This window comes from Lonchura striata, chromosome 24, assembly GCF_046129695.1.
Source record: "Lonchura striata isolate bLonStr1 chromosome 24, bLonStr1.mat, whole genome shotgun sequence".
Lineage (NCBI taxonomy): Eukaryota > Metazoa > Chordata > Aves > Passeriformes > Estrildidae > Lonchura > Lonchura striata.
Window position 1 is genome coordinate 6,895,232 of NC_134626.1, and position 26,634 is coordinate 6,921,865.

The following is a 26,634-nucleotide window of genomic DNA, read 5'->3' on the forward strand; positions in this document are numbered from 1 at the left end:
GCAGAAGGTTTTGGGGAGGATCTGGAGATGATTTTTCGGAGGATCTGGAGAAGGTTTTGGGAGGATCTGGAGCAGATTTTGGGGAGGATCTGCAGAAGGTTTTGGGGAGGATCTGCAGAAGGTTTTAGGAGGTTCTGGAGAAGGTTTTTTGGAGCTTTTGGAGAAGTTCTGGGGAGCAGTGGAGAAGGTTTGGAGACATTTTAAGAAAGTTTTTGGGAGGATCTGGAGATGATTTTTGGGAGGATCTGGGGAAAGTTTTGGGAAGGATCTGGAGATGATTTTTGGGAGGATCTGCAGAAGGTTTTAGGAAGTTCTGGAGAAGGTTTTTTTGAGCTTTTGGAGAAGTTCTGGGGATCAGTGGAGAAGCTTTGGAGACGTTCTTGAGAAAGTTTTTGGGAGGTTCTGGAGAAGGTTTTGGGAGGCTTAGGACCTTCTGGAGAAGCTTTATATTTTGGCAATTCTGGGAATTGGCGACTCCGGCTCCGTGGTGAGCCTGGCCGCTCCGGGGTGGCGTCTCCAGCCTGGAGTGACCACCTGGGGGTTGTCCTGCAGCTGCTGAGCTCGGGGCAGCGGCAGCTGCTGCTGTGCGAGACGCTGACCGAGACGGTGTACGGGGACCGCGGGCAGCTGCTCAAGTCCAAGGAGAGGAAGGTGTTCCTGCTCAGCGACCTCCTGGTCTGCGCCAACGTCAACTTCAAGTACGTGTTGGGTGCCTCCTGACCCAGGACCCTCGGGAGACCTCCTCATCCTCATCCTCGTCCTTGTCCTCGTCCTTGTCCTCATCCTCCTCCTCGTCCTCATCCTCGTCCTTGTCCTCATCCTTGTCCTCATCCTCATCCTCTTCTTCCTCTTCCTATTCCTCTTCCTCATCCTCATCCTCGTCCTCATCCTCGTCCTTGTCCTCATCCTCTTCCTCTTCTTCTTCCTCTTCCTCTTCCTATTCCTCTTCCTCATCCTCATCCTCATCCTCATCCTCGTCCTCATCCTTATCCTCTTCCTCATCCTCTTCTTCTTCCTCTTCCTCTTCCTCTTCCTCTTCCTCTTCCTCTTCCTCTTCCTCTTCCTCTTCCTCTTCCTCTTCCTCATCCTCATCCTCATCCTCATCCTCCTCCTCTTCCTCATCCTCATCCTCGTCACCCTTGCCTTCCTCCTCCTCATCCTTGATTTCCTCCTCCTCCTCCTTCCCATCCTCTTCGTCCTCCTCCTTGTCCTCCTCATCCTCATTTTGGGGGGAATCCCATCCAGTTTGGGGTTTTGGGGGGATCCCATTGAGTTTGGGATGTTTGGGAGAATTCCCGTTGAGTTTGGGGTGCCGGGGAGAGGATCCCATTGAATTTGGGGTTTTTTGGGGGGAATCCCATCCAGTTTGGGGTTTTGGGGGGAGTTCCCCATTGAATTTGGGGTTTTGGGGGGAATCCCATCGAGTTTGGGGTTTTGGGGGGGGAATCCCATTGAATTCAGAGTGTTTGGGAGAATTCCCATCCAGTTTGGGGTTTTAGGGGGAATCCCATTGAATTCAGGGTGTTTGGAGGAAATCCCATCAAGTTTGGGGTTTTGGGGGAATCCCATCCAGTTTGGGGTGTTCGGGAGAATTGCCATTGAATTTGGGGTTTTGGGGGGAATCCCATTGACTTTGGGGTGTCTGGGGAGGGGATCCCATTGAGTTTGGGGTTTTTTTGGGGGAATCCCATCCAGTTTGGGGTTTTTGGGGGAATCCCATTGAATTTAGAGTGTTTGGGAGAGTTCCCATTGAGTTTGGGGTTTTGAGGGGGGAGGTTCCCCATTGAGTTTGGGTTTTTTGGGGGTCATCCCATCCAGTTTGGGGTTTTGGGGAGAATCCCATCCAGATTGGGGTTTTGGGAGAATCCCATCCAGATTGGGGTTTTGGGAGAATCCCATCCAGATTGGGGTTTTTGGGGAGGTTCCCCATTGAGTTTGGGTTTTTTGGGGGGCTTGCCATCATGTTTGAGGCTTTTGGGGGGAATCCCATCGAATTTGAGAGTTTCAGGTGAATCCCATTGAGTTTGGGGTCTTTAAGGGGGCTTCCCATTGGGTTTGGGGTTCTTGGGGGAAATCCCATCAAGTCTTGGATTTTTGGTGAGAATCCCAATGAGTTTGGGGTTTTTTTGAGATTTCACATGGAGTTTTGGGGTTTCTGGGGGGAATCCATCCAGTTTGGGGTTTTTGGGGAGGTTCCCCATTGAGTTTGAGGTTTTGGGGGAGGTCTCATCCAATTTTGGGTTTTTGGGAAGGTTCCCCATTGAGTTTGGGGTTTTTGGAGGAAATCCCATCAAGTTTGGGGTTTTTTGGGGGGAATCCCAATGAGTTTGGGGATTTTTTGAGATTTCACATGGAGTTTGGGTTTTTTGGGGGTCATCCCATCCAGTTTGGGGTTTTTTGGGGAGGTTCCCCATTGAGTTTGAGGTTTTGGGGGGAACCTCATCCAGTTTGGGGTTTTTGGGGGAAATCCCATCAAGTCTAGAGTTTTTGGTGAGAATCCCAATGAGTTTGGGGTTTTTTTTGAGAATTCCCATGCAGTTTGGGGTTTTTGAGGGGAATCCCATCGAGTTTGGGGTTTACCTGCCCACCTTCGACCCGTGTCCCTCCCTGGTGCTGTGGGGTCCGGGAATGGGGCGGAGTTGGCGGAATTCGACGGCGCCAAGCGGGAAAACTTCCCAAAATTCCCCAAATCCCACTGAAATTCCCCAAATCCCACTGAAATTCCCCAAATCCCACTGAAATTCCCCAAATCCCACTGAATCCCTCCTTTTCCCCCTCTCCAGGCCAGTGCCTGCCGGGTAGGTGCCGGGCGTGCTGTGCTGTGTCGTGTGCCCCACCTCTGGGGGTTCCTGCACGGTGTGGGGGGCTCGGCTTGCGGGGACGCCTTTTCTGGGGGGAAATCCGTGGGTTTTGGGAAAATCGGCGATTTTCTTGACCTGGAGCTCTCGGCTTGGCAGAGCCCAGCTGGAAATCAGCAGCCCCACATTTGGGGGTTCCTGCATGGTGTGGGGTGCTCGGCTTGCAGTCCACATATTTTTTTGGGGGGAAGAACCAGGGGTGTTTTGTTTTTTTGGGTTTTTTTGTGAGGAAAATCCAGTGTTTTTGGGAAAATCTGTGATTTTCCTGACCTGGAATTCTTGCCTAGGCAGAGGCCCAGCTGGAAATCAGTGGCCTCACATTTGGGGGTTCCTGCATGGTGTGGGGTGCTCGGCTTGCAGTCCACATATTTTTTTGGGGAAAAAAAAAGGTGTTTTTTTTTTTTTTTTTGTGAGGGGGAGGAAATCCAGGGATTTGGGAAAATCTGGGATTTTCCTGATCTTCCCGTGGCAGAGGCCAGCTGGAAATCAGCAGCCCCACATTTGGGGGTTCCTGCCGAGGAAAAACCAGAGGTGTCTTTTTGGGGGGGCAAGGGGTGAAAATCGGTGAATTTAGGGAAAATTGGGATTTTCTTGACCCGGAATGCTTGCCGTGGCAGGGGCCAGCTGGAAATCAGCAGCCTGGTGCCCCTGGGCCCCAGGTACGTGCTGAAGTGGAGCACGGCGCTGCCGCAGGTGCAGGTGGTGGAGGTGGGCCAGGAGAGCGGCGCCGGCGACAAGGACGGAGCCGCGGCCAACGCCGGCAGCCGCCGGCACGCACCCGCCGGCCCGGCCACGCACAGTGAGCCCGGGGCTGGGGGCGAGGGGGTCTGGGGGGTTTGGGGGGTTTGGGGGGTTTGGGGGGTTTGGGGGATTTGGGGGGTTTGGGGGTTTTGGGGGGTCTGGGGGGATTTAGGGGGTTTGGGGGGTTTGGGGGGTCTGGGGGGATTTAGGGGGTTTGGGGGGTTTGGGGGGTTTGGGGGGTTTGGGGGGTTTGGGGGATTTGGGGGATTTGGGGATTTCCAACGCCGGCACGCGCCCGCCGGCCTGGCCACGCACAGTGAGCCCAGGGCTGGGGGCAAGGGGGTCTGGGGGGTTTGGGGGGTTTGGGGGGTCTGGGGGGTTTGGGGGGTTTGGGGGGTCTGGGGGGATTTAGGGGGTTTGGGGGGTTTGGGGGATTTGGGGGGTTTGGGGGATTTGGGGATTTCCAACACCGGCATGCGCCCGCCGGCCCGGCCACGCACAGTGAGCCCGGGGCTGGGGGCGAGGGGGTCTGGGGGGTTTGGGGGGTTTGGGGGGTCTGGGGGGTTTGGGGGGTTTGGGGAGTTTGGGGAGTTTGGGGGGATTTAGGGGGATTGGGGGATTTGGGGGATTTCCAATGCTGGCACACACCCGCCGGCCCGGACGTGCACAGTGAGCTCGGGGCGAGGGGGTGAGGGGGTCTGGGGGGTTTGGGGGGTTTGGGGGGTCTGGGGGGTTTGGGGGATTTGGGGGGTTTGGGGGATTTGGGGGGTTTGGGGGTTTGGGGGGTTTGGGGAGTTTGGGGGGTCTGGGGGGTTTGGGGGGTTTGGGGGGTTTGGGGGGTCTGGGGAGTTTGGGGGGTCTGGGGGGTTTGGGGGGTCTGGGGGGTCTGGGGGGTTTGGGGGGTCTGGGGGGTCTTGGGGGTCTGGGGGATTTGGGGGATTTGGGGAGTTTGGGGGGTTTGGGGGGTTTGGGGGGTTTGGGGGATTTGGGGATTTCCAACACCGGCATGCGCCCGCCGGCCCGGCCACGCACAGTGAGCCCGGGGCTGGGGGCGAGGGGGTCTGGGGGGTTTGGGGGGTTTGGGGGGTCTGGGGGGTTTGGGGGGTTTGGGGAGTTTGGGGAGTTTGGGGGGATTTAGGGGGATTGGGGGATTTGGGGGATTTCCAATGCTGGCACACACCCGCCGGCCCGGACGTGCACAGTGAGCTCGGGGCGAGGGGGTGAGGGGGTCTGGGGGGTTTGGGGGGTTTGGGGGGTCTGGGGGGTTTGGGGGGTCTGGGGGGTTTGGGGGATTTGGGGGGTTTGGGGGTTTGGGGGGTTTGGGGGGTTTGGGGGGTCTGGGGTTTTGGGGGGTTTGGGGGGTCTGGGGAGTTTGGGGGGTCTGGGGGGTTTGGGGGGTTTGGGGGGTTTGGGGGGTTTGGGGGGTCTGGGGAGTTTGGGGGGTCTGGGGGGTTTGGGGGGTCTGGGGGGTCTGGGGGGTTTGGGGGGTCTGGGGGGTCTTGGGGGTCTGGGGGATTTGGGGGATTTGGGGAGTTTGGGGGGTTTGGGGGGTTTGGGGGGTTGTAGGGGATTTGGGGGATTTCCAACACCGGCACGCGCCCGCCGGCCCGGCCACGCACAGTGAGCCCAGGGCTGGGGGCGAGGGGGTCTGGGGGGTTTGGGGGGTTTGGGGAGTTTGGGGAGTTTGGGGGGATTTAGGGGGATTGGGGGATTTGGGGGATTTCCAATGCCGGCACACACCCGCCGGCCTGGACGTGCACAGTGAGCTCGGGGCGAGGGGGTGAGGGGGTCTGGGGGGTTTGGGGGGTCTGGGGGGTTTGGGGGATTTGGGGGGTTTGGGGGTTTGGGGGGTTTGGGGGGATTTAGGGGGTTTGGGGGGTTTGGGGAGTTTGGGGGGATTTAGGGGGTTTGGGGGGTTTGAGGGTCTGGGGGGTTTGGGGGATTTGGGGGATTTGGTGAGTTTGGGGGGTTTGGGGGGTTTGGGGGGTCTGGGGGGTTTGGGGGGTTTGGGGGATTTGGGGGGTTTGGGGGATTTAGGGGGTTTGGGGGGTTTGGGGGATTTGGGGATTTCCAACGCCGGCACGCGCCCGCCGGCCTGGCCACGCACAGTGAGCCCGGGGCTGGGGGCGAGGGGGTTTGGGGGGTCTGGGGGGTTTGGGGGGTTTGGGGGGTTTGGGGGTTTTGGGGGATTTGGGGGGTTTGGGGGGTTTGGGGGGGTTTGGGGGGTTTGGGGGGTTTGGGGGGTTTGGGGGATTTGGGGAGTTTGGGGGGTTTGGGGGGTTTGGGGGATTTGGGGAGTTTGGGGAGTTTGGGGAGTTTGGGGGATTTGGGGGGTCTGGGGGGATTTAGGGGGTTTGGGGGGTTTGGGGGATTTAGGGGGTTTGGGGGGTTTGGGGAATTTCCAACACCGGCATGCGCCCGCCGGCCTGGCCACGCACAGTGAGCCCAGGGCTGGGGGCGAGGGGGTCTGGGGGGTTTGGGGGGTTTAGGGGATTTGGAGGGTTTAGGGGATTTGGAGGGTTTAGGGGATTTGGGGGGTTGTAGGGGATTTGGGGGATTTGGGGTTTTTTTAAGGGATTTGGGGGGTTTAGGGGATTTGGGGATTTCCAACGCTGGCACGCACCCACCGGCCCGGCCACGCACAGTGAGCACCGGGGCGAGGGGGTTTGGGGGGTTTGGGGGGTTTGGGGGGTTTGGGGGGTTTGGGGTGTTTAGGGGATTTGGGGGGTTGTAGGGGATTTGGGGGATTTGGGGTTTTTTTAAGGGATTTTGGGGTGTTTAGGGGATTTGGGGATTTCCAACACCAGCACGCACCCGCTGGCCCGGCCACGCACAGTGAGCTCGGGCCTGGGGGGTTTGGGGGTTTGGGGTTTGGGGGGGTTTAGGGGATTTGGAGGTATTTGGGGTGTTGTAGGGGATTCGGGGGGTTTGGGGAGTTTTGGGGGATTTGGGGAATTTTGGAGGATTTGGGGAGTTTTAGGGGATTTGGGTTTTTTTGATTGATTTGGGGTGTTTTAGTGGATTTTGGGAGTTATAGGGGATTTGGGGGACTTGGGAAGTTTTGGGGGATTTGGAGGGTTTTAGGGGATTTGGGTGGTTTTAGCAGATTTGGGGAGTTTTAGGGGATTTTGGGAATTTAAGGGATTTGGGGGGGTTTTAGGGGATTTTGAGTTTTTTTAGGAGATTTAGGGAATTTTAGAGGATTTGGGGAATTTCAGGGGATTTTGGGGGGTTTTAGGGGATTTCATCTTTCCGAGGGGTAATGAAGTCATGGATGCAGCATTTGGGGCCTCATTCTGGGTGGGAAAACCTCCCTGGGCTGGGATTTGGGGGGGTTTTAGAGGATTTTGGGGGTTTTAGGGGATTTGGGGAATTTTAGGGGATTTGGGGGGTTTTAGGGGATTTGGGGGGTTTTAGGGGATTTGGGGGGTTTTAGGGCATTTCGTTGCTCTGATGGGCGATGGAGTCATGGACGCAGCACTTGGGACCTCATTCCTGGTGGGAGAACCTCCCTGGGCTGGGATTTGGGGTGTTGATTTGAGTTTTTTTAGGGGATTTAGGGAATTTTAGGGGATTTAGGGGATTTCACCGTTCTGGGAGGTGGTCAGGGCCTCCTTCCTGCTGGGGTGACCCTGGTGGGCTGCGATTTCGGGGATTCCTCCGCTCTGGGGCTCAGCACCCACGGAGCCCGTCCCTGCCCCCGCCGGCGCTGGCTCGGGGCCCCGTGTGCCCGAAATCCCGAAATCCCGCTTTTTCCCCCCGAAGATAAGGTCTACCTGGGCCCCCCGCGGCTCTTCCAGGAGCTGCAGGACCTGCAGAAGGACCTGGCGGTGGTGGAGCAGATCACGCTGCTCGTCAGCACCCTGCACGGCACCTACCAGGTACCGCCCGCGCCGGCGGATCGGGGATCGGGATCCGGGATCCGGGATCTGGGATCCGGGATCCGGGCTGGTCCCGGCTCTGAGGGAGGCTCCCGACCTTCTCCAGAACCTGAACATGACGGTGGCCCAGGACTGGTGCCTGGCCCTGCAGAGGATGATGAAGGTCAAGGAGGAGGAGATCCACTCGGCCAACAAGTGCCGCCTGCGGCTGCTGCTGCCCGGGAAACCCGACAAGTGAGCCGGGAGCCGCGGGGAGGAGGAGGAGGAGGAGGAGGAGGAAGGGGAGGAGGAAGAAGATGGCGAGGAGGAAGAGGAAGAGAAGGGTGAGGGAGAGGGGGAAGATGTGGAAGATGAGGGAGAAGAGGAGGAGCAGGATGAAGATCATGAGGTAGAAGAGGATGAGGAAGAGGAGGAGGAGAACAGTGGGGCATGAGGAGGATGATGGGGATGAGGATGAAGATGAGGAGGATGGGGATGAGGAAGGGGAGGGGGAGGAGGAGAAGGAGGAAGAAGTTGGGGAAGAGGAAGAGGAGGATGAGGGAGAGGGGGAGGGGGAAGATGTGGAGGATGAGGGGAAGGATGAGGAAGAAGAGGAGGAGCAGGATGAAGAGCAGGATGAAGATCATGAGGAAGAAGAGGATGAGGAAGAGGAGGAGGAGAACAATGGGGATGAGGAGGATGATTGTGTTGAGGATGAAGATGAGGAGGAGGATGATTGTGTGGAGGATGAAGATGAGGATGATGAAGATGAGGAGGAGGAGAATGATGGGAGTTAACGATGAGGAGGAGGACAAAGATGGGTTGAGGATGATAACGAGGATGGGGATGAGGACAAAGATGAGGAGGAGGATGATGGGGGTGAGGATGAAGATGAGGAGGAGGAGAATGATGGGAGTTAACGATGAGGAGGAGGATGATGGGGTGAGGATAATGATGATGAGGAGGACGAAGATGGGGATGAGGATGATAACAATGACAATGGGAGTAAGGCTGAAGATGAGGAGGAGGATGGGGATGAGGATGGGGAGGAGGAGGATGATGGGGTGAGGATGAAGATGAAGAGGTGGATGATAACAATGATAACAGGAGTAAGGCTGAAGATGAGGAGGATGATGGGGATGAGGATGAAGATGAGGAGGAGGGTGAGGATGAAGATCATGATGATGAGGAGGATGAAGATGGGGATGAGGATGAGGAGGAGGATAATGGGGATGAGGATGAAGATGAGGAGGATGATGGGGGTGACGATAACGATGATGAGGAGGATGGGGAGGAGGAGGATGGAGGCGAGGCTGAAGGTGAGGAGGAGGATTGGGATGGGGATGGGGAGGAGGAGGATGATGGGGTGAGGATGAAGATGAGGAGGACAAAGATGGGGAGGAGGATGATAACAATGACAATGGGAGTAAGGCTGAAGATGAGGAGGAGGATGGGGATGACGATAACGACGATGAGGAGGAAGATGGGGAGGAAGAGGATGGTGGTGGCGAGGCTGAAGGTGAGGAGGAGGATGAGGAGGAGGATGGGGAGGAGGAGGATGGTGGTGAGGCTGAAGGTGAGGATGAGGATGGAGATGAGGAGGAGGATGGCGGCGAGGCTGAAGGTGAGGATGAGGATGGGGATGAGGAGGAGGATGGCGGCGAGGCTGAAGGCCGCCGTGTCCCGCAGGTCCGGCCGCCCCATCAGCGTCATGGTGGTGTTCATCACGCCCAGCCCCCTGAGCAAGATCTGCTGGGTGAACCGGCTGCACCTGGCCAAGATGGGCCTGCGTGAGTGCCCTGCTCCGGGACCGGCGGGACGAGCGGGGTGGAGGTCCTCCAGGAGTCTGGGGGGCTTTGGGGAACCTTGTGGAGAAGGTTCGGGAGTTCTCGGAGACAGTCAAGAGGTTCTGGAGAAGGTTTTGGGGAGGTTCTGGAAAGGGTTTGGGAGGCTTTGGGGAACCTTGTGGAGAAGGTTCGGGAATTTTCGGAGAAGGTCTGGAGGTTCTGGAGAAGGTTTTGGGGAGGTTCTTGAGAAGGTTTGGATGGTTTTTGGAGAAGGTTTTGGGGAGGTTCTGGAGAAGGTTTGGGAGGCTTTTGGAGACGGTTTGGGAAAGTTTGGGGAATGTTGGGGAGGTTCTTGGGGCTTGGGGAGGTCCTGCAGGAGCTCTGGGAGGCTTTGGGGAAGCTTGTGGAGAAGGTTTGGGAATTCTTGGAGAAGGTCAGGAGGCTTTGGGGAAGCTTGTGGAGAAGGTTTGGGAATTTTCGGAGAAGGTCGGGAGGTTCTGGAGAAGGTTTTGGGAAGGTTCTTGAGAAGGTTTGGATGGTTTTTGGAGAAGGTTTTGGGGAGGTTCTGGAGAAGGTTTGGAAGGTTTTTGGAGATGGTTTGGGAAAGTTTGGGGAATGTTGGGGAGGTTCTTGGGGTTTGGGGAGGTTCTGGAGGTTTTTGGAATTTTCGGTGAAGGTTTTGGGGAGGTTCTGGAGAAGGTTTGGAAGGTTTTTGGAGACGGTTTGGGAAAGTTTGGGGAATGTTGGGGAGGTTCTTGGGGTTTCAGGAAGTTCTGGAGAAGGTTTTGGGGAGGTTCCTGAGAAGGTTTGGAAGGTTTTTGGAGAAGGTTTGGGGAATGTTGGGAAGGTTCTCGGGGTTTCAGGAAGTTCTGGAGAAGGTTTTGGGGAGGTTCTTGAGAAGGTTTGGGAATTCTCGGAGAAGGTCGGGAGGCTTTGGGGAAGCTTGTGGAGAAGGTTTGGGAATTTTTGGAGACAGTCAAGAGGTTCTGGAGAAGGTTTTGGGGAGGTTCTGGAAAGGGTTTGGGAAATTTTGGGGAATGCTGAGGAGGTTCTTGGGGTTTGGGGAGGTTCTGGAAAAGGTTTGGAAGGTTTTTGGAGAAGTTTGGGAAAGTTTGGGGAATGTTGGGGAGGTTCTTGGGGTTTGGGGAGGTTCTGGAGAAGCTCTGGGAGGTTTTGCGGAAGCTTATGGAGAAGGTTCGGGAATTCTCGGAGAAGGTCTGGAGGTTCTGGAGAAGGTTTTGGGGAGGTTCTTGAGAAGGTTTGGATGGTTTTTGGAGAAGGTTTTGGGGAGGTTCTGGAGAAGGTTTGGGAATTTTCGGTGAAGGTTTATGGGAGGTCCTGGAGAAGGTTTGGAAGGTTTTTGGAGAAGGTTTGGGAAACTTTGGGGAATGTTGGAGAGGTTCTTGGGGCTTGGGGAGGTCCTGCAGGAGCTCTGGGAGGCTTTGGGGAAGCTTGTGGAGAAGGTTTGGGAATTCTCGGAGAAGGTTTTGGGGAGGTTCTGGAGAAGGTTTTGGGAAGGTTCTTGAGAAGGTTTGGATGGTTTTTGGAGAAGGTTTTGGGGAGGTTCTTGAGAAGGTTTGGAAGGTTTTTGGAGAAGGTTTGGGGAGGTTCTTGAGAAGGTTTGGAAGGTTTTTGGAGACGGTTTGGGAAAGTTTGGGGAATGTTGGGGAGGTTCTTGGGGTTTGGGGAGGTTCTGGAGGTTTTTGGAATTTTCGGTGAAGGTTTTGGGGAGGTTCTGGAGAAGGTTTGGAAGGTTTTTGGAGACGGTTTGGGAAAGTTTGGGGAATGTTGGAGAGGTTCTTGGGGCTTGGGGAGGTCCTGCAGGAGCTCTGGGAGGCTTTGGGGAAGCTTGTGGAGAAGGTTTGGGAATTCTTGGAGAAGGTCAGGAGGCTTTGGGGAAGCTTGTGGAGAAGGTTTGGGAATTTTCGGAGAAGGTCGGGAGGTTCTGGAGAAGGTTTTGGGGAGGTTCTTGAGAAGGTTTGGAAGGTTTTTGGAGAAGGTTTGGGAAAGTTTGGGGAATGCTGGGGAGGTTCTCAGGGTTTCAGGAAGTTCTGGAGAAGGTTTTGGGGAGGTTCTGGAGAAGGTTTGGGAGGCTTTGGTGGAAGCTTGTGGAGAAGGTTTCGGGGAGGTTCTTCAGAAAGTTTTGGGGAGGTTCTTGAAAAGGTTGGAAGGTTTTTGGAGAAGGTTTGGGAAGTTTGGGGAATGTTGGGAAAAAAATCTGGAATTCCTGTGGAGCACTAGGCTGGAATCTTCGGGGATTCCCCAGTTTTTAACACTTCAGGTTTGGTTTTCCCCATTTTTTAAAATCTGGGATAATCCCATTTTTTCCACCCATTTTTTAAAAAATCTGGGATAATCCCATTTTTTTTCCCCCATTTTTTATGAAATCTAGGATAATCCCGTTTGGTTTTTCCCATTTTAAAAAAATCTGGGATAATCCCATTTTATTTTCCACATTTTTTAAAAAATCTGGGATAATCCCATTTCCTTTTCCCCATTTTTTATGAAATCTGGGATAATCCTGTTTCCTCTTCCTTATTTTTTTTAATCTGGGATAATCCCATTTTCTTTTCCCCATTTTTTATGAAATCTGGAATAATCCAGTTTGCTCTTCCTTATTTTTTTGAAATCTGGGATAGTCCTGTTTGCTTTTCCCCATTTTTTATGAAATCTGGGATAATCCCTTTTTTTCACCCATTTTTAAAAAAATCTGGGATAATCCCATTTTCTTTTCCCCATTTTTTATGAAATCTGGGATAATCCAGTTTGCTCTTCCCTATTTTTTTGAAATCTGGGGTAGTCCTGTTTGCTTTTCACTTTTTTCCTTAAATGTGCTATAATCCCATTTTTCCCCCATTTTTTAAAAGACGTGAGATAATCCTGGTTGCTTTTCCCTATTTTTTTGGAAATCTGGGATAATCCCATATCCACGAGCCAAAACCCACTCCCCATCCCAGCCTGATACGAGGGAACGCCTTAAAACGGGATTTTTTTTTCCCGTAAATTTGGGGTTTTTTGGGATTTTTCCCCTCTCCACGCTGCAATAATTCTGAGAAGGGGACGAGGCACGTCCCAAATCCATGGAAAACGGGGATTGGGGTGGGGCTGATCCCGGTTTTCCGCAGGGGAGGAGAACCAGCCGGGCTGGCTCTGCCCCGACGAGGACACCAAGAGCCGAGCTCCCTTCTGCTGCCCCGTCCTGTGCTGCCACATTCCAGCCTTCTCCTCCAAAGCCTTGGATCTGCAGGTGAGAGCCGGGAAAACCCCGGAGTGCCGGCCCGGACGGGATGGGAACACCAGATCCGGCCGGGAAAGGGCAGAGATCCCATTCCTGAGGGGATGGAAAACCCCAAATCCGGCTGGGAAGGGCACAAATCCCATTCCAGAGGGGATGGAAAACCCCAAATCCGGCCGGGAAGGGCACAAATCCCATTCCAGAGGGGATGGAAACCCCCAAATCCGGATGAGAAAGGCACAAATCCCATTCCTGAGAGGATGGAAAATCCCAGATCCAGCTGGGAAAGGCACAAATCCCATTCCTGAGGGGATGGAAAACCCCAAATCCGTCCGGGAAAGGCACAAATCCCGTTCCTGAAGGGATGGAAAATCCCAAATCCAGCTGGGAAAGGCACAAATCCCACCCTGGAGGGGATGGAAAGTCCCAAATCCGGCCGGGAAAGGCACAAATCCCATTCCTGAGGGGATGGAAAACCCCAAATCCGGATGAGAAAGGCACAAATCCCATTCCTGAGGGGATGGAAAACCCCAAATCCAGCTGGGAAAAGCAGGGTTGATTTGGGTTCTCCATCTCCTTTTCCTTGATATCCGGGATTTTGGGGTGGAAAAGCACAAATGCCACAGTGGAGGGGCTGGGAAAGGCGGGATTGGATCATTCCGAGAGGGAAGGTTGGGAATGGCAGCCGGATCCCGAATTTTGGGATTCCCACTCATCCCGTGCCTGTTTGGGATGATTTGGGTTCTCCATCTTCCTTTTCTTCATATCCATGATTTTGGGGTGGAAAAGCAGAAATGCCACAGTGGAGGGGCTGGGAAAGGCGGGATTGGGGCGTTCCAAGAGGGCAGGTTGGGATTGGCAGCGGGATCCCGAATTTTGGGATTCCCACTCATCCCGTGCATGTTTTGGGACAAAAATAAGCAGAAATCCCATGGCGGAGGGGCTGGGAAAGGCGGGATTGGGGCGTTCCGAGGGGGAAGGTTGGGAATGGCAGCCGGATCCCAAGTTTTGGGATTCCCAGTCATCCCGTGCATGTTTGGGACAATTTGGGTTCTCCATCTCCTTTTTCTTCATATCCATGATTTTTTGGGGTGCAAAAGCACAAATCCCACAGTGGAGGGGCTGGGAAAGGCGGGATTGGATCATTCCGAGGGCAGGTTGGGAATGGCAGCGGGATCCCGAATTTTGGGATTCCCACTCATCCCGTGCATGTTTTGGGACAAAAATATGCACAAATGCCACAGTGGAGGGGCTGGGAAAGGCGGGATTGGGGCATTCCAAGGGAAGGTTGGGAATGGCAGCCGGATCCGGTGCCAGTCCCGGGTCTGGGCTCCCAGCTCGGCGCCGCCGTGCACAACCCCGTGCGCTCCTCGCTGCTGGGCTGCGCTGCCGTCAGCACCTCCCTGCCCCAGGGCTTCCTCTGGGTGAGCACGGACCCGGGATTGGGATTGGGATTGGGATTATCAGGGGTTGGGATTATCAGGGGTTTGGGATTGGGATTTGGGATTTGGGATTGGGGTTATCGGGGGTTTGGGGGTTGGGATTGGGGATTGGGGTTTGGGGTTTGGGGTTGGGGTTTGGGGGTTGGGTTTTGGGATTGGGATTGGCGTTTGGGGTTGGGATTTCAGGTTTGGGGTTTGGGATTGGGGTTTGGGGATTGGGGTTATCTGGGGTTTGGGGTTATCTGGGGTTATCTGGGGTTTGGGGTTATCTGGGGTTTGGGGTTTGAGTTCTGGGGTTATCTGGGGTTTTGGGGTTTGGGATTTGGGGTTTGGGGTTTGGAGTTTGGGATTGGGGTTTGGGGTTTGGGGTTTGGGATTTGGAGTCTGGGGTTATCTGGGGTTTGCAGTCTGGGGTTATTTGGGGTTTGGGCTAATCTGGGATTTGGGGTTATCTGGGGTTTGGGGTTTTGGGTTTGGGGTTTGGGGTTATCTGGGGTTTGGAGTTTGGGGTTATCTGGGGTCTGGGATTTGGGGTATTAGGTTTGGGATTATCTGGGGTTTGGGGTTATCTGGGGTGTGGGATTCAGGGTTATTTGAGTTTGGGGTTTGGGGTTATATGGGATTTGGGATTTGGGGTTTGGGATTTGGGCTTTGAGTTCAGGGGTTATTTGGAGTTTGGGATGTGGGTTCTGGGGTTATCTGGGGTTTGGGGTTATATGGGGTTTTGGATTTGGGCTTTGGGATTTGGTGTTTGGGGTCATCTGGGGTTTGGGATTTGGCATTTGGGGTTTGGGATTTGGGATTATCTGGGGTTTGGGGTTATTTGGGATTTGGGGTTATATGGGTTTAGAGTTTGGGGTTTGGGATTTGGGGTTATTTTAGATTTGGAGTTTGGGGTTATTTGGATTTTGGGGTTGTTTGGGGTTTGGAGTTTGGGGATTGGGATTTGGGGTTATTTTAGATTTGGAGTTTGGGGTTATTTGGATTTTGGGGTTGTTTGGGGTTTGGAGTTTGGGGATTGGGATTTGGGGTTATCTGGGGTTTGGGATTTGGGGTTTGGGGTTGTTTGGGATTTGGGATGGTTTGGGGTTATCTGGGGTTTGGGGTTATTTGTGGTTTGGGGTTGTTTGGGGTTTGGGGCTGTTTGGGATTTGGGGTTGGGAATTGGGGTTTGGAGTTATTTGGGATTTGGGGTTATTTGGGATTTGGGGAGGCTCTGGCCGGAATCCAGGGATGGTCATTCCTGGTTTTCCTGCCCTACAGGTGGGAGGGGGGCAGGATGGGGTGGGGGGCAGGTGGAGATCTCTGGGGTTTGGGATGATTTGGGGTTTGGGATGATTTGGGATTTGGGATGATTTGGGATTTGGGATGATTTCGGGTTTGGGATGATTTGGGGTTTGGGATGATTTGGGATTTGGGATGGCTCTGCTGGAATCCCGGGACACTCATTCCCAGTTTTCCCGTTTTCCTGCAGGTGGGAGGGGGGCAGGAGGGGGCGGGGGGGCAGGTGGAGATCTTCTCCCTGAACCGCTCCGTGCCCCGAACCGTCAAATCCTTCCCGGTGCCGGCCCCGGTGCTGTGCATGGAATTCATCCCGGAGCCACAGGCCGAGGATCCCGCGGGGCCGGGAACGGGCCCGGAGCCGACCCCCAGCGCCCCCCAGCCCGCGGTGTGCCTGGGGCTGCAGGACGGGAGGTGAGATCCCGGATCCCAGCCCCGATCCCGAGTGCCAGCCCCGATCCCGAATCCCAGCCCCGATCCCAGATCCCAGCCCCGATCCCGAGAGCCAGCCCCGATCCCGAGAGCCAGCCCTGATCCCGGATCCCAGCCCCGATCCCGGATCCCAGCCCCGATCCCAGATCCCAGCCCCGATCCCGAGAGCCAGCCCCGATCCCGAGAGCCAGCCCTGATCCCGGATCCCAGCCCCGATCCCGGATCCCAGCCCCGATCCCAGATCCCAGCCCCGATCCCGAGAGCCAGCCCCGATCCCAGATCCCAGCCCCGATCCCAAATCCCAGCCCCGATCCCGGATCCCAGCCCCGATCCCGGATCCCAGCCCCGATCCCGGATCCCAGCCCCGATCCCGAGAGCCAGCCCCGATCCCAGATCCCAGCCCCGATCCCGGATCCCAGCCGCGATCCCGAGAGCCAGCCTGGATCCTGAATCCCAGCCCCGATCCCGAATCCCAGCCCCGATCCCGGATCCCAGCCCCAATCCCGGATCCCAGCCCCGATCCTGAATGCCAGCCTGGATCCCGAGTGCCAGCCTGGATCCCGAATCCCAGCCCCGATCCCAAATCCCAGCTCCCATCTGAATCCCATCCCAAGTCCCAGCTCTGATCCCAAATCCCAGCCCCAATTCCAAATCCTGCAGTGCAGGGCTGATCCCAATGATCCCGATCCCGTTCTCTCCCCACACTCCGGGGCCGATCCCAATCCGTATCCCAGCTCTGCTCTCTCCCCATGCTCCGGGGCTGATCCCGATGATCCCGATCCCGTTCTCTCCCTGTGCTCCGGGGCTGATCCCGATGATCCCGATCCCGTTCTCTCCCCACGCTCCGGGGCTGATCCCGATGATCCCGATCCCGTTCTCTCCCCACGCTCCGGGGCCGATCCCGATGATCCCGATCCCGTTCTCTCCCTATGCTCTGAGGCCGATTCCGATGCTGATCCGGGTTCTCTCCCCACGCTCCGGGGCCGATCCCAATCCATATCCCAACCCCGCTCTCTCCCCACGCTCTGGGGCTGATCCTGATGATCCCGATCCCGTTCTCTCCCCATGCTCTGGGGCTGATCCTGATGATCCCGATCCCGTTCTCTCCCCACACTCCAGGGCCAATTCCAATGATCCCAACCCCACTCTCTCCCCACGCTCCGGGGCCGATTCCAATGATCCCAATCCCGTTCTCTCCCCACGCTCCGGGGCTGATCCCGATGATCCCAATCCTGTTCTCTCCCCACGTTCCGGGGCCGATTCCGATGATCCCAATCCCGTTCTCTCCCCACGTTCCGGGGCCGATTCCAATGATCCCAATCCCGTTCTCTCCCCACGCTCCGGGGCCGATCCCGATGATCCCAATCCCGTTCTCTCCCCATGCTCCGGGGCCGATCCCGATGATCCCAATCCCGTTCTCTCCCCACGTTCCGGGGCCAATTCCAATGATCCCAATCCCATTCTCTCCCCACGTTCCGGGGCCGATTCCAATGATCCTGATCCCGTTCTCTCCCCACGCTCCGGGGCTGATTCCAATGATCCCAATCCCGTTCTCTCCCCATGCTCTGGGGCCGATCCCGATGATCCCAATCCCGTTCTCTCCCCACGCTCCGGAGCCAATTCCAATGCTGATCCCGGGTTCTCTCCCCACGCTCCGGGACTGATCCAAATGATCCCGATCCCGTTCTCTCCCCACGCTCCGGGGCTGATCCCGATGATCCCAATCCCGTTCTCTCCCCACGCTCCGGGGCCGATCCCGATGATCCCGATCCCGTTCTCTCCCCACGCTCCGGGGCTGGTCCCGATGATCCCGATCCCGTTCTCTCCCCACGCTCCGGGGCCGATCCCTCTCCCGATCCCGCGGATCCCGATCCGGCGATGCGGTGCTGACGGCGCCGTGCGGGTCCCGCAGCGTGCTGGTGTTCGGGGCGGTGGCGGCGGGGACGCCGGTGCTGCAGCGCTGCCGCGTGCCGGGCGCGGCGCCCGTGCTGAGCCTGCGGAGCAGCCGCGCGTTCCTGCTGGCCGGGCTGCAGGACGGCAGCGTGGCCGCCTTCCCCCGCACCCCCGGTGAGCACAACCCCGGAACGGGATTCGCCCCGCGGGGTATCCCGCTGGCACTGGGATCCATCCAGCCCCTTTGGGAACAATTCCTGTTTAGGATATCCCGCTGGCACTGGGATCCATCCAGCCCCTTTGGGAACAATTCCTGTTTAGGATATCCTGCTGGCACTGGGATCCATCCCCCTTTGGGAACAATTCCTGTTTAGGATATCCTGCTGGCACTGGGATCAATCCCCCTTAGGATATCCCACTGGCACTGGGATCCATCCATCCCCTTTGGGAACAATTCCTGTTTAGGATATCCCGCTGGCACTGGGATCCATCCATCCCCTTTGGGAACAATTCCTGTTTAGGATATCCCGCTGGCACTGGGATCCATCCAGCCCCTTTGGGAACAATTCCTGTTTAGGATATCCCGCTGGCACTGGGATCCATCCAGCCCCTTTGGGAACAATTCCTGTTTAGGATATCCCGCTGGGACTGGGATCCATCCATCCCCTTTGGGAACAATTCCTGTTTAGGATATCCCGCTGGCACTGGGATCCATCCAGCCCCTTTGGGAACAATTCCTGTTTAGGATATCCCGCTGGGACTGGGATCAATCTATCCCCTTTGGGAACAATTCCTGTTTAGGATATCCTGCTGGGACTGGGATCCATCCCCCTTTGGGAACAATTCCTGTTTAGGATATCCTGCTGGGACTGGGATCCATCCAGCCCCTTTGGGAACAATTCCTGTTTAGGATATCCCGCTGGGACTGGGATCCATCCATCCCCCTTGGGAACAATTCCTGTTTAGGATATCCCGCTGGCACTGGGATCCATCCCCCTTAGGATATCCCGCTGGCACTGGGATCCATCCAGCCCCTTTGGGAACAATTCCTGTTTAGGATATCCTGCTGGGACTGGGATCCATCCCCCTTTGGGAACAATTCCTGTTTAGGATATCCTGCTGGGACTGGGATCCATCCAGCCCCTTTGGGAACAATTCCTGTTTAGGATATCCTGCTGGGACTGGGATCCATCCCCTTTGGGAACAATTCCTGTTTAGGATATCCCGCTGGCACTGGGATCCATCCATCCCCTTTGGGAACAATTCCTGTTTAGGATATCCCGCTGGGACTGGGATCAATCCATCCCCTTTGGAATCGGTTCCTGTTTAGGATCAATCCCCCTCAGGGTATCCCGCTGGCACTGGGATCCATCCCCCTTTGGGAACAATTCCTGTTTAGGATATCCTGCTGGCACTGGGATCAATCCCCCTTAGGATATCCCACTGGCACTGGGATCCATCCAGCCCCTTTGGGAACAATTCCTGTTTAGGATATCCCGCTGGCACTGGGATCCATCCAGCCCCTTTGGGAACAATTCCTGTTTAGGATATCCTGCTGGCACTGGGATCCATCCCCCTTTGGGAACAATTCCTGTTTAGGATATCCCGCTGGGACTGGGATCCATCCATCCCCTTTGGGAACAATTCCTGTTTAGGATATCCTGCTGGGACTGGGATCCATCCATCCCCTTTGGGAACAATTCCTGTTTAGGATATCCTGCTGGGACTGGGATCAATTGATCCCCCTTTGGGATCGATTCCCATTTAGGAGCAATCCTCCTCAGGGTATCCCGCTGGCACTGGGATCCATCCCCCTTTGGGAAGAATTCCTGTTTAGGATATCCTGCTGGGACTGGGATCCATCTCCCTTTGGGAACAATTCCTGTTTAGGATATCCCGCTGGGACTGGGATCCATCCCCCTTTGGGATCAATTCCCATTTAGGATCAATCCCCCTTAGGATATCCCACTGGGACTGGGATCTATCAATCTCCTTTTGGGATCAGTTCCCATTTAGGATCAATCCCCCTCAGGGTATCCCGCTGGGAATGAGATCCATCCCCCTTTGGGATCGATGCCCATTAAGGATCAATCCCCCTTAGGATATCCCACTGGGACTGTGATCGATCCCCCTTTGGGATCGATTCCCATTTAGGATCAATCCCCCTTAGGATATCCCTTTAGGACTGGGATCAATCAATCCCCCTTTGGGATTGATTCCCATTTAGGATCAATCCCCCTTAGGATATCCCACTGGGAGTGAGATCAATCCCCCTTTGGAATCAGTTCCCATTTAGGATCAATCCCCCTTAGGATATCCCTTTAGGACTGGGATCAATCAATCCCCCTTCGGGATCAATTCCCATTTAGGATATCCTGCTGGGACTGGGATCACCCCAACTTTAGGATATTCCATCGGGGTTGGGATGGATCCCTGTTTAGGATAAATCCCCTTTTAGGATATCCCATTGGGACTGGGATCAATCCTCCTTTAGGATATTCCATCGGGATTGGGATCAATCCCCCTTTAGGGTAAATCCTGTCAGGATTGGGATCAATCCCCCTTTAGGATAAATCCCAATTTAGGATATCCCATCAGGACTGGGATCAATCCTCCTTTAGGATAAATCTCTGTGTAGGATCCGCCTTTAGGATATCCCATTGGGATTGGGATGGATCCCTGTTTAGGATAAATTCCCCTTTGGGATATCCCATCAGGACTGGGATCAGTTCCCATTTAGGATAAAGCTCCATGGAGGATAAACGCCTCTTTAGGATATCCCATTTGGATTGGAATGGATTCCGTTTAGGATAAATCCCCATTTAGGATATCCCATTGGGATTGGGATCAATCCCCATTTAGGATAAATCCCCATTTAGGATAATCCATTGGGATTGGGATCAATCCCCATTTAGGATAAATCCCCCTTTAGGATATCCCATTGGGATTGGAATGGATTCCGTTTAGGATAAATCCCCATTTAGGATATCCCATTGGGACTGGCATCAATCCCCATTTAGGATAAATCCCCATTTAGGATAATCCATTGGGATTGGGATCAATCCCCATTTAGGATAAATCCCCATTTAGGATATCCCATTGGGACTGGGATCAATCCCCCTTTAGGATATCCCATTGGGATTGGAATGGATTCCGTTTAGGATAAATCCCCATTTAGGATAATCCATTGGGACTGGGATCAATCCCCCTTTAGGATAAATCCCCCTTTAGGATATTCCGTCGGGATTGGAATGGATTCTGTTTAGGATAAATCCCCATTTAGGATATCCCATTGGGATTGGGATCAATCCCCCTTTAGGATAAATCCCCATTTAGGATATCCCATTGGGACTGGGATCAATCCCCATTTAGGATAAATCCCCATTTAGGATATCCCATTGGGACTGGGATCAATCCCCATTTAGGATAAATCCCCATTTAGGATATCCCATTGGGACTGGGATCAATCCCCATTTAGGATATCCCATTGGGACTGGGATCAATCCCCATTTAGGATATCCCATTGGGACTGGGATCAATCCCCATTTAGGATAAATCCCCATTTAGGATATCCCATTGGGACTGGGATCAATCCCCATTTAGGATATCCCATTGGGACTGGGATCAATCCCCATTTAGGATATCCCATTGGGATTGGAATGGATTCCGTTTAGGATAAATCCCCATTTAGGATATCCCATTGGGACTGGCATCAATCCCCATTTAGGATAAATCCCCATTTAGGATAATCCATTGGGATTGGGATCAATCCCCATTTAGGATAAATCCCCATTTAGGATAATCCATTGGGATTGGGATCAATCCCCATTTAGGATATCCCATTGGGACTGGGATCAATCCCCATTTAGGATATCCCATTGGGACTGGGATCAATCCCCCTTTAGGATAAATCCCCATTTAGGATAATCCATTGGGATTGGGATCAATCCCCATTTAGGATATCCCATCAGGATGAATCCATATTTAGGATATCCTGTTGGGACTGGGATAAATCCCCATTTAGAATATCCCACTGGGATAAGTCCTGTTTAGGATATCCCATTGGGATAAATCCCCTTTTAGGATATCCCATCTGGATAAATTCATATTTAGGATCCAAATTTAGGCTCTTCCATTGGGATGAATCCATATTTAGGATCTGTATTTAGGATATCCCCTTGGGATTGGGATAAATTCCCATTTAGGATGTTCCCTGTGGATAAATCCCATTTAGGATAAATCCCCATTTTTCCTTTGTTTTCCCAATTTTTCCCCTTTCCCCAGAGCAGGGAAATCCCATTTTCCCGTGGTGGATCCCAACAAACTCATTTTGGGGGAAAACCTTGGGGAAATGGTCGTGGAGAGGGGCTGCTGCAAGATCCAGGGTGGGATCACGAGGAATGGGAATTTTTGCCTTCCCAAAATTCCCAGTGTTGGGGCTGGAAATGGCATTGGTCCCCTCCAACCCCCCCAGGCGGAAAATTCCCTTTATTCCCGGGATTTTGGGGTCGTTTTCCCGGGATTTGGCTCAGGCTGAGGTCCCATCCTGCTGAGGTGCCATTCCCCGTTCTGCAGGAATTCCTGGCTTGGGAAATTCCCCGTTTTCATCCCTAGGGGGTTGGGAAGAGCCGGGAATCCTGTGGGATTTTCGGGCACGATTCCGGGTTTTCTCCAGGAAAAGCAGCACCTGGCTCAATCCCGAATCCCCCTGAATGTGGATTTTTGGGATTGTGCCCGTCCCCTTTCCCAAATGATGGAAGCGCTGGGAGCCAATTAAAGGGATTTAATTAATTTGAATTGATTGAACAGCAGCCACGGGGGGGAGTTCTTAACCTCATCCCGATTTCTTGGGAGGAATGAGCTTCCCTGGAATCGCTCCTTTTCCCTGGAAATTGGGGTTTGCTGGGAGCAGGGCTTGGAGCATCCAAAGGCTCCAAAGTCCTGGGATCCGAGGGTTTGGGTACAAAAACATGGATTGGGAATAAAAAGAAGGAAAGTGCTGATGGATCGGAGCTGCTCCCGGATCCTTGGGATTGGCCTGGAGTGGAGCAAATCCATTAAATAAAAGGGAATTTGGGCTTTTCCAAGGAGCCCTCAGGGTGGAGATGGCCGCTCCTTCCCTGCTCCAGTGCAGTGGGAAAAGAGAATTTTGGGAATGTTGGGAAGTGGGAATGACCCTGTGGGGCGCAGCTGCACCTGGATCTTCCCAGCTCTGCTGAGTTCCCTGTTTTCCCTGGTATCCCATTCCGTGTGTGCTCAGCATTCCCTGTTTTCCCTGGTATCCCATTCCGTGTGTGCTCAGAATTCCCTGTTTTCCCTGGTATCCCATTCCGTGTGTGCTCAGCATTCCCTGTTTTCCCTGGTATCCCATTCCATGTGGGCTCAGCATTCCCTGTTTTCCCTGGTATCCCATTCCGTGTGTGCTCAGCATTCCCTGTTTTCCCTGGTATCCCATTCCATGTGGGCTCAGCATTCCCTGTTTTCCCTGGTATCCCATTCCATGTGGGCTCAGAATTCCCTGTTTTCCCTGTTATTCCCTCTTGTTATCCCATTCCCTGTTACTCTGTGCCATTATCCTGTTCCATGTTTTCTCGTTCCCTGTTATCCCATTCCTGACCCCGTTCCCGTGATCCAATTCAGAGGGTCTGTGGGACACGGGCTGGGTGCGGATGGGGTCGGGGCCCTTCCCTGACCCCATTCCTGACCCCATTCCCGGTGATCCCATTCCCGTGATCCCATTCCAGAGGGTCTGTGGGACGCGGGCTCGGTGCGGGTGCTCCAGGTGGGGCCGGGCCCTTCCCTGACCCCATTCCTGGTGATCCCATTCCCAATCCCGTTCCCGATCCCGTTGCAGAGGGTCTGTGGGACGCGGGCTCGGTGCGGGTGCTCCGGGCAGGGCCGGGCCCTTCCCTGACCCCATTCCCGTGATCCCATTCCCAATCCCATTCCCGGTGATCCCATTCCAGAGGGTCTGTGGGACGCGGGCTCGGTGCGGGTGCTGCGGGCGGGGCCGGGGCCCGTTCCCGATCCCATTCCCGATCCCATTCCCGGTGATCCTGTTCCAGAGGGTCTGTGGGACGCGGGCTCGGTGCGGGTGCTCCGGGCGGGGCCGGGGCCCGTTCCCGATCCCATTCCCAATCCCGTGATCCCATTCCAGAGGGTCTGTGGGACGCGGGCTCGGTGCGGGTGCTGCGGGCGGGGCCGGGCCCCGTGCGGGCGCTGCTGGCGCTGGAGGAGTCGCTCTGGGCCAGCTCCCAGAACCTCGTCTGCGTCCTGGGAACAGCCGAGCTGCAGAGCCAGGTACGGAACGGGCAGCGGGAACGGGCAGCGGGAACGGGCAGCGGGAATGGGGAGCGGGAACGGGGACAGCGGGAAGGGGGATCGGGAACGGGGAGCGGGAACGGGGATCGGGAACGGGCAGCGGGAACGGGGACAGCGGGAATGGGGACAGCGGGAACGGGGAGCGGGAACGGGGATCGGGAACGGGGATCGGGAACGGGGACAGCGGGAACAGGGACAGCGGGAACGGGGAGCGGGAATGGGGATCGGGAACGGGCAGCGGGAACGGGCAGCGGGAATGGGGATCGGGAACGGGGATAGGGGTGGCAGTGGGAACAGGGATCAGGAATGGGGATTGGGAATGGGGATTGGGAACGGGGATCAGGAACGGGGACAGCGGGAACGGGGAGCGGGAACGGGGACAGCGGGAACGGGGACAGCGGGAACGGGGAGCGGGAACGGGGACAGCGGGAACGGGGACAGCAGTGGCAGCGGGAACGGGGATCGGGAACGGGGAGCGGGAATGGGGATAGGGGTGGCAGCGGGAACAGGGATCGGGATCAGGAATGGGGATCGGGAATGGGGATAGGGGTGGGAGCAGGAACAGCGGGATCGGGAACGGGGATCGGGAATGGGGATAGGGGTGGGAGCAGGAACAGCGGGATTGAGAATGGGGATCGGGATCAGGAATAGGGATAGGAATGGGAACAGGAATGGGATCAGTAATGGGGATAGGGGTGGGAGCAGGAACAGCGGGATCGGGAACGGGGATTGGGAATGGGGATGGAAGTGGGAATGAGAATGGGAATGGGAACAGGAATGGGAACTGGAAATGGAAGAGGAAGAAGAACGGAATGGGATCAGGAACAGGTACAGGAGTGGGAATGGGAACGGGATCAGAACAGGTACAGGAGTGGGAATGGGAACGGGATCAGAACAGGTACAGGAGTGGGAATGGGAAGGAGAATGGGAATTGGAGAAGGGTATTGGAATTGAGAATTGGGTATTGGAATTGAGAATTGGGAAGGATACAGGACTGGGAATAGGAGCGGGATTGGGAACAAGCACCGGAATGGGAAGGAGAATGGGAACAGGACCAGGAAAGGGGAATGGGGAATGGGAAGAGCAATAGGAAAATGCCCTGGAGGGGCTTGGAATGGGGCTGGATTCCACCAGGGAGGGCTGGGAGCTGAAGGCCTGGTGGAGCTTGGCACTCTAGGACCAGGAATTCTGGGAATTCCGGGAATGTGGGTAATCCCTGGAACGTTGGGAATCCCCCGGCACTGTTCCGGAGCAGCTGTCACCCTGATGGTGCGGGCGGGCAGCAGGGTGTGGATGGCCTCCATCGGCCTGTTCCCGGGAATTCCGGGAATCCCGGGAATGTGGGTAATCCCGGGAATGTGGGTAATCCCGGGAATGTGGGTAATCCTGGGAATGTCGGGGTCCCCCAGCACTGTTTCGAGGCGCACCCCGAGCCCGCGGCGGCCGTGACGCTGATGGTGTGGGCGGGCAGCGGGGTGTGGATGTTCCCGGGAATGTTGGGAATGTCGGGAATTCCGGGAATGTGGGTAATCCCGGGAATGTCGGGGTCCCCCAGCACCGTTTCGAGGCGCACCCCGAGCCCGCGGCGGCCGTGACGCTGATGGTGCGGGAGGGCAGCGGGGTGTGGATGTTCCCGGGAATTCCGGGAATGTTGGGAATTCCGGGAATGTGGGTAATCCCGGGAATGTTGGGGTCCCCCAGCACCGTTTCGAGGCGCACCCCGAGCCCGCGGCGGCCGTGACGCTGATGGTGCGGGCGGGCAGCGGGGTGTGGATGGCCTTCGCCGAGGGTTCCTCCATCCGCCTGTTCCACACCGAGACCCAGGAGCACCTCCAGGAGATCAACGTGGCCACCAGGACCACCCTGCTGCTGCCCGGTGAGCAATTAACAGCCTTAATTAGGGTCATTAATTAATGGATCCATGAGGAATCAGGGAATGGGACCACCCTGCTGCTTCCCGGTGAGCAATTAACAGCCTTAGTTAGGGTCATTAATTAATGGATCCATGAGGAATCAGGGAATGGGACCACCCTGCTGCTGCCTGGTGAGCAGTTAGCCGCTAATTAGGGTCATTCATTAGTGGATCCGTGAGGAATCAGGGAATGGGACCACCCTGCTGCTGCCCGGTGAGCAATTAACAGCCTTAATTAGGGTCATTCATTAGTGGATCTGTGAGGATTCAGGGAATGGGGTTACCCTGCTGCTGCCCGGTGAGCAATTAGCTGCTAATTAGGGTCATTCATTAGTGGATCCGTGAGGAATCAGGGAATGGAACCACCTTGCTGCTGCCCGGTGAGCAATTAGCCGCTAATTAGGGTCATTCATTAGTGGATCCGTGAGGAATCAGGGAATGGGACCACCCTGCTGCTGCCCGGTGAGCAATTAGCCGCTAATTAGGGTCATTCATTAGTGGATCTGTGAGGATTCAGGGAATGGGGTTACCCTGCTGCTGCCCGGTGAGCAATTAGCTGCTAATTAGGGTCATTCATTAGTGGATCCGTGAGGAATCAGGGAATGGAACCACCTTGCTGCTGCCCGGTGAGCAATTAGCCGCTAATTAGGGTCATTCATTAGTGGATCCGTGAGGAATCAGGGAATGGGACCACCCTTCTGCTGCCCGGTGAGCAATTAGCCGCTAATTAGGGTCATTCATTAGTGGATCCATGAGGAATCAGGGAATGGGACCACCCTGCTGCTTCCCGGTGAGCAATTAACAGCCTTAGTTAGGGTCATTAATTAATGGATCCGTGAGGAATCAGGGAATGGGACCACCCTGCTGCTGCC

The 26,634-nt window shown here is 55.4% G+C and overlaps 1 protein-coding gene across 1 annotated transcript in view; it reads left to right on the forward strand.

Moving 5' to 3' along the window:
* The window catches only part of ARHGEF10L (Rho guanine nucleotide exchange factor 10 like), a 56,512-nt gene that overhangs the window by 25,916 nt on the left and 3,962 nt on the right, over positions 1 to 26,634 (forward strand). The window contains exons 15-25 of the mRNA XM_077788197.1: positions 553 to 698; positions 3,476 to 3,657; positions 7,365 to 7,480; positions 7,587 to 7,714; positions 9,149 to 9,249; positions 12,372 to 12,493; positions 13,819 to 13,905; positions 15,398 to 15,618; positions 17,549 to 17,703; positions 23,687 to 23,829; positions 25,552 to 25,726. Of these exons, the coding sequence (XP_077644323.1) occupies positions 553 to 698; positions 3,476 to 3,657; positions 7,365 to 7,480; positions 7,587 to 7,714; positions 9,149 to 9,249; positions 12,372 to 12,493; positions 13,819 to 13,905; positions 15,398 to 15,618; positions 17,549 to 17,703; positions 23,687 to 23,829; positions 25,552 to 25,726 (1,576 nt within the window). The remainder of the gene's footprint in view (positions 1 to 552; positions 699 to 3,475; positions 3,658 to 7,364; positions 7,481 to 7,586; positions 7,715 to 9,148; positions 9,250 to 12,371; positions 12,494 to 13,818; positions 13,906 to 15,397; positions 15,619 to 17,548; positions 17,704 to 23,686; positions 23,830 to 25,551; positions 25,727 to 26,634) is intronic.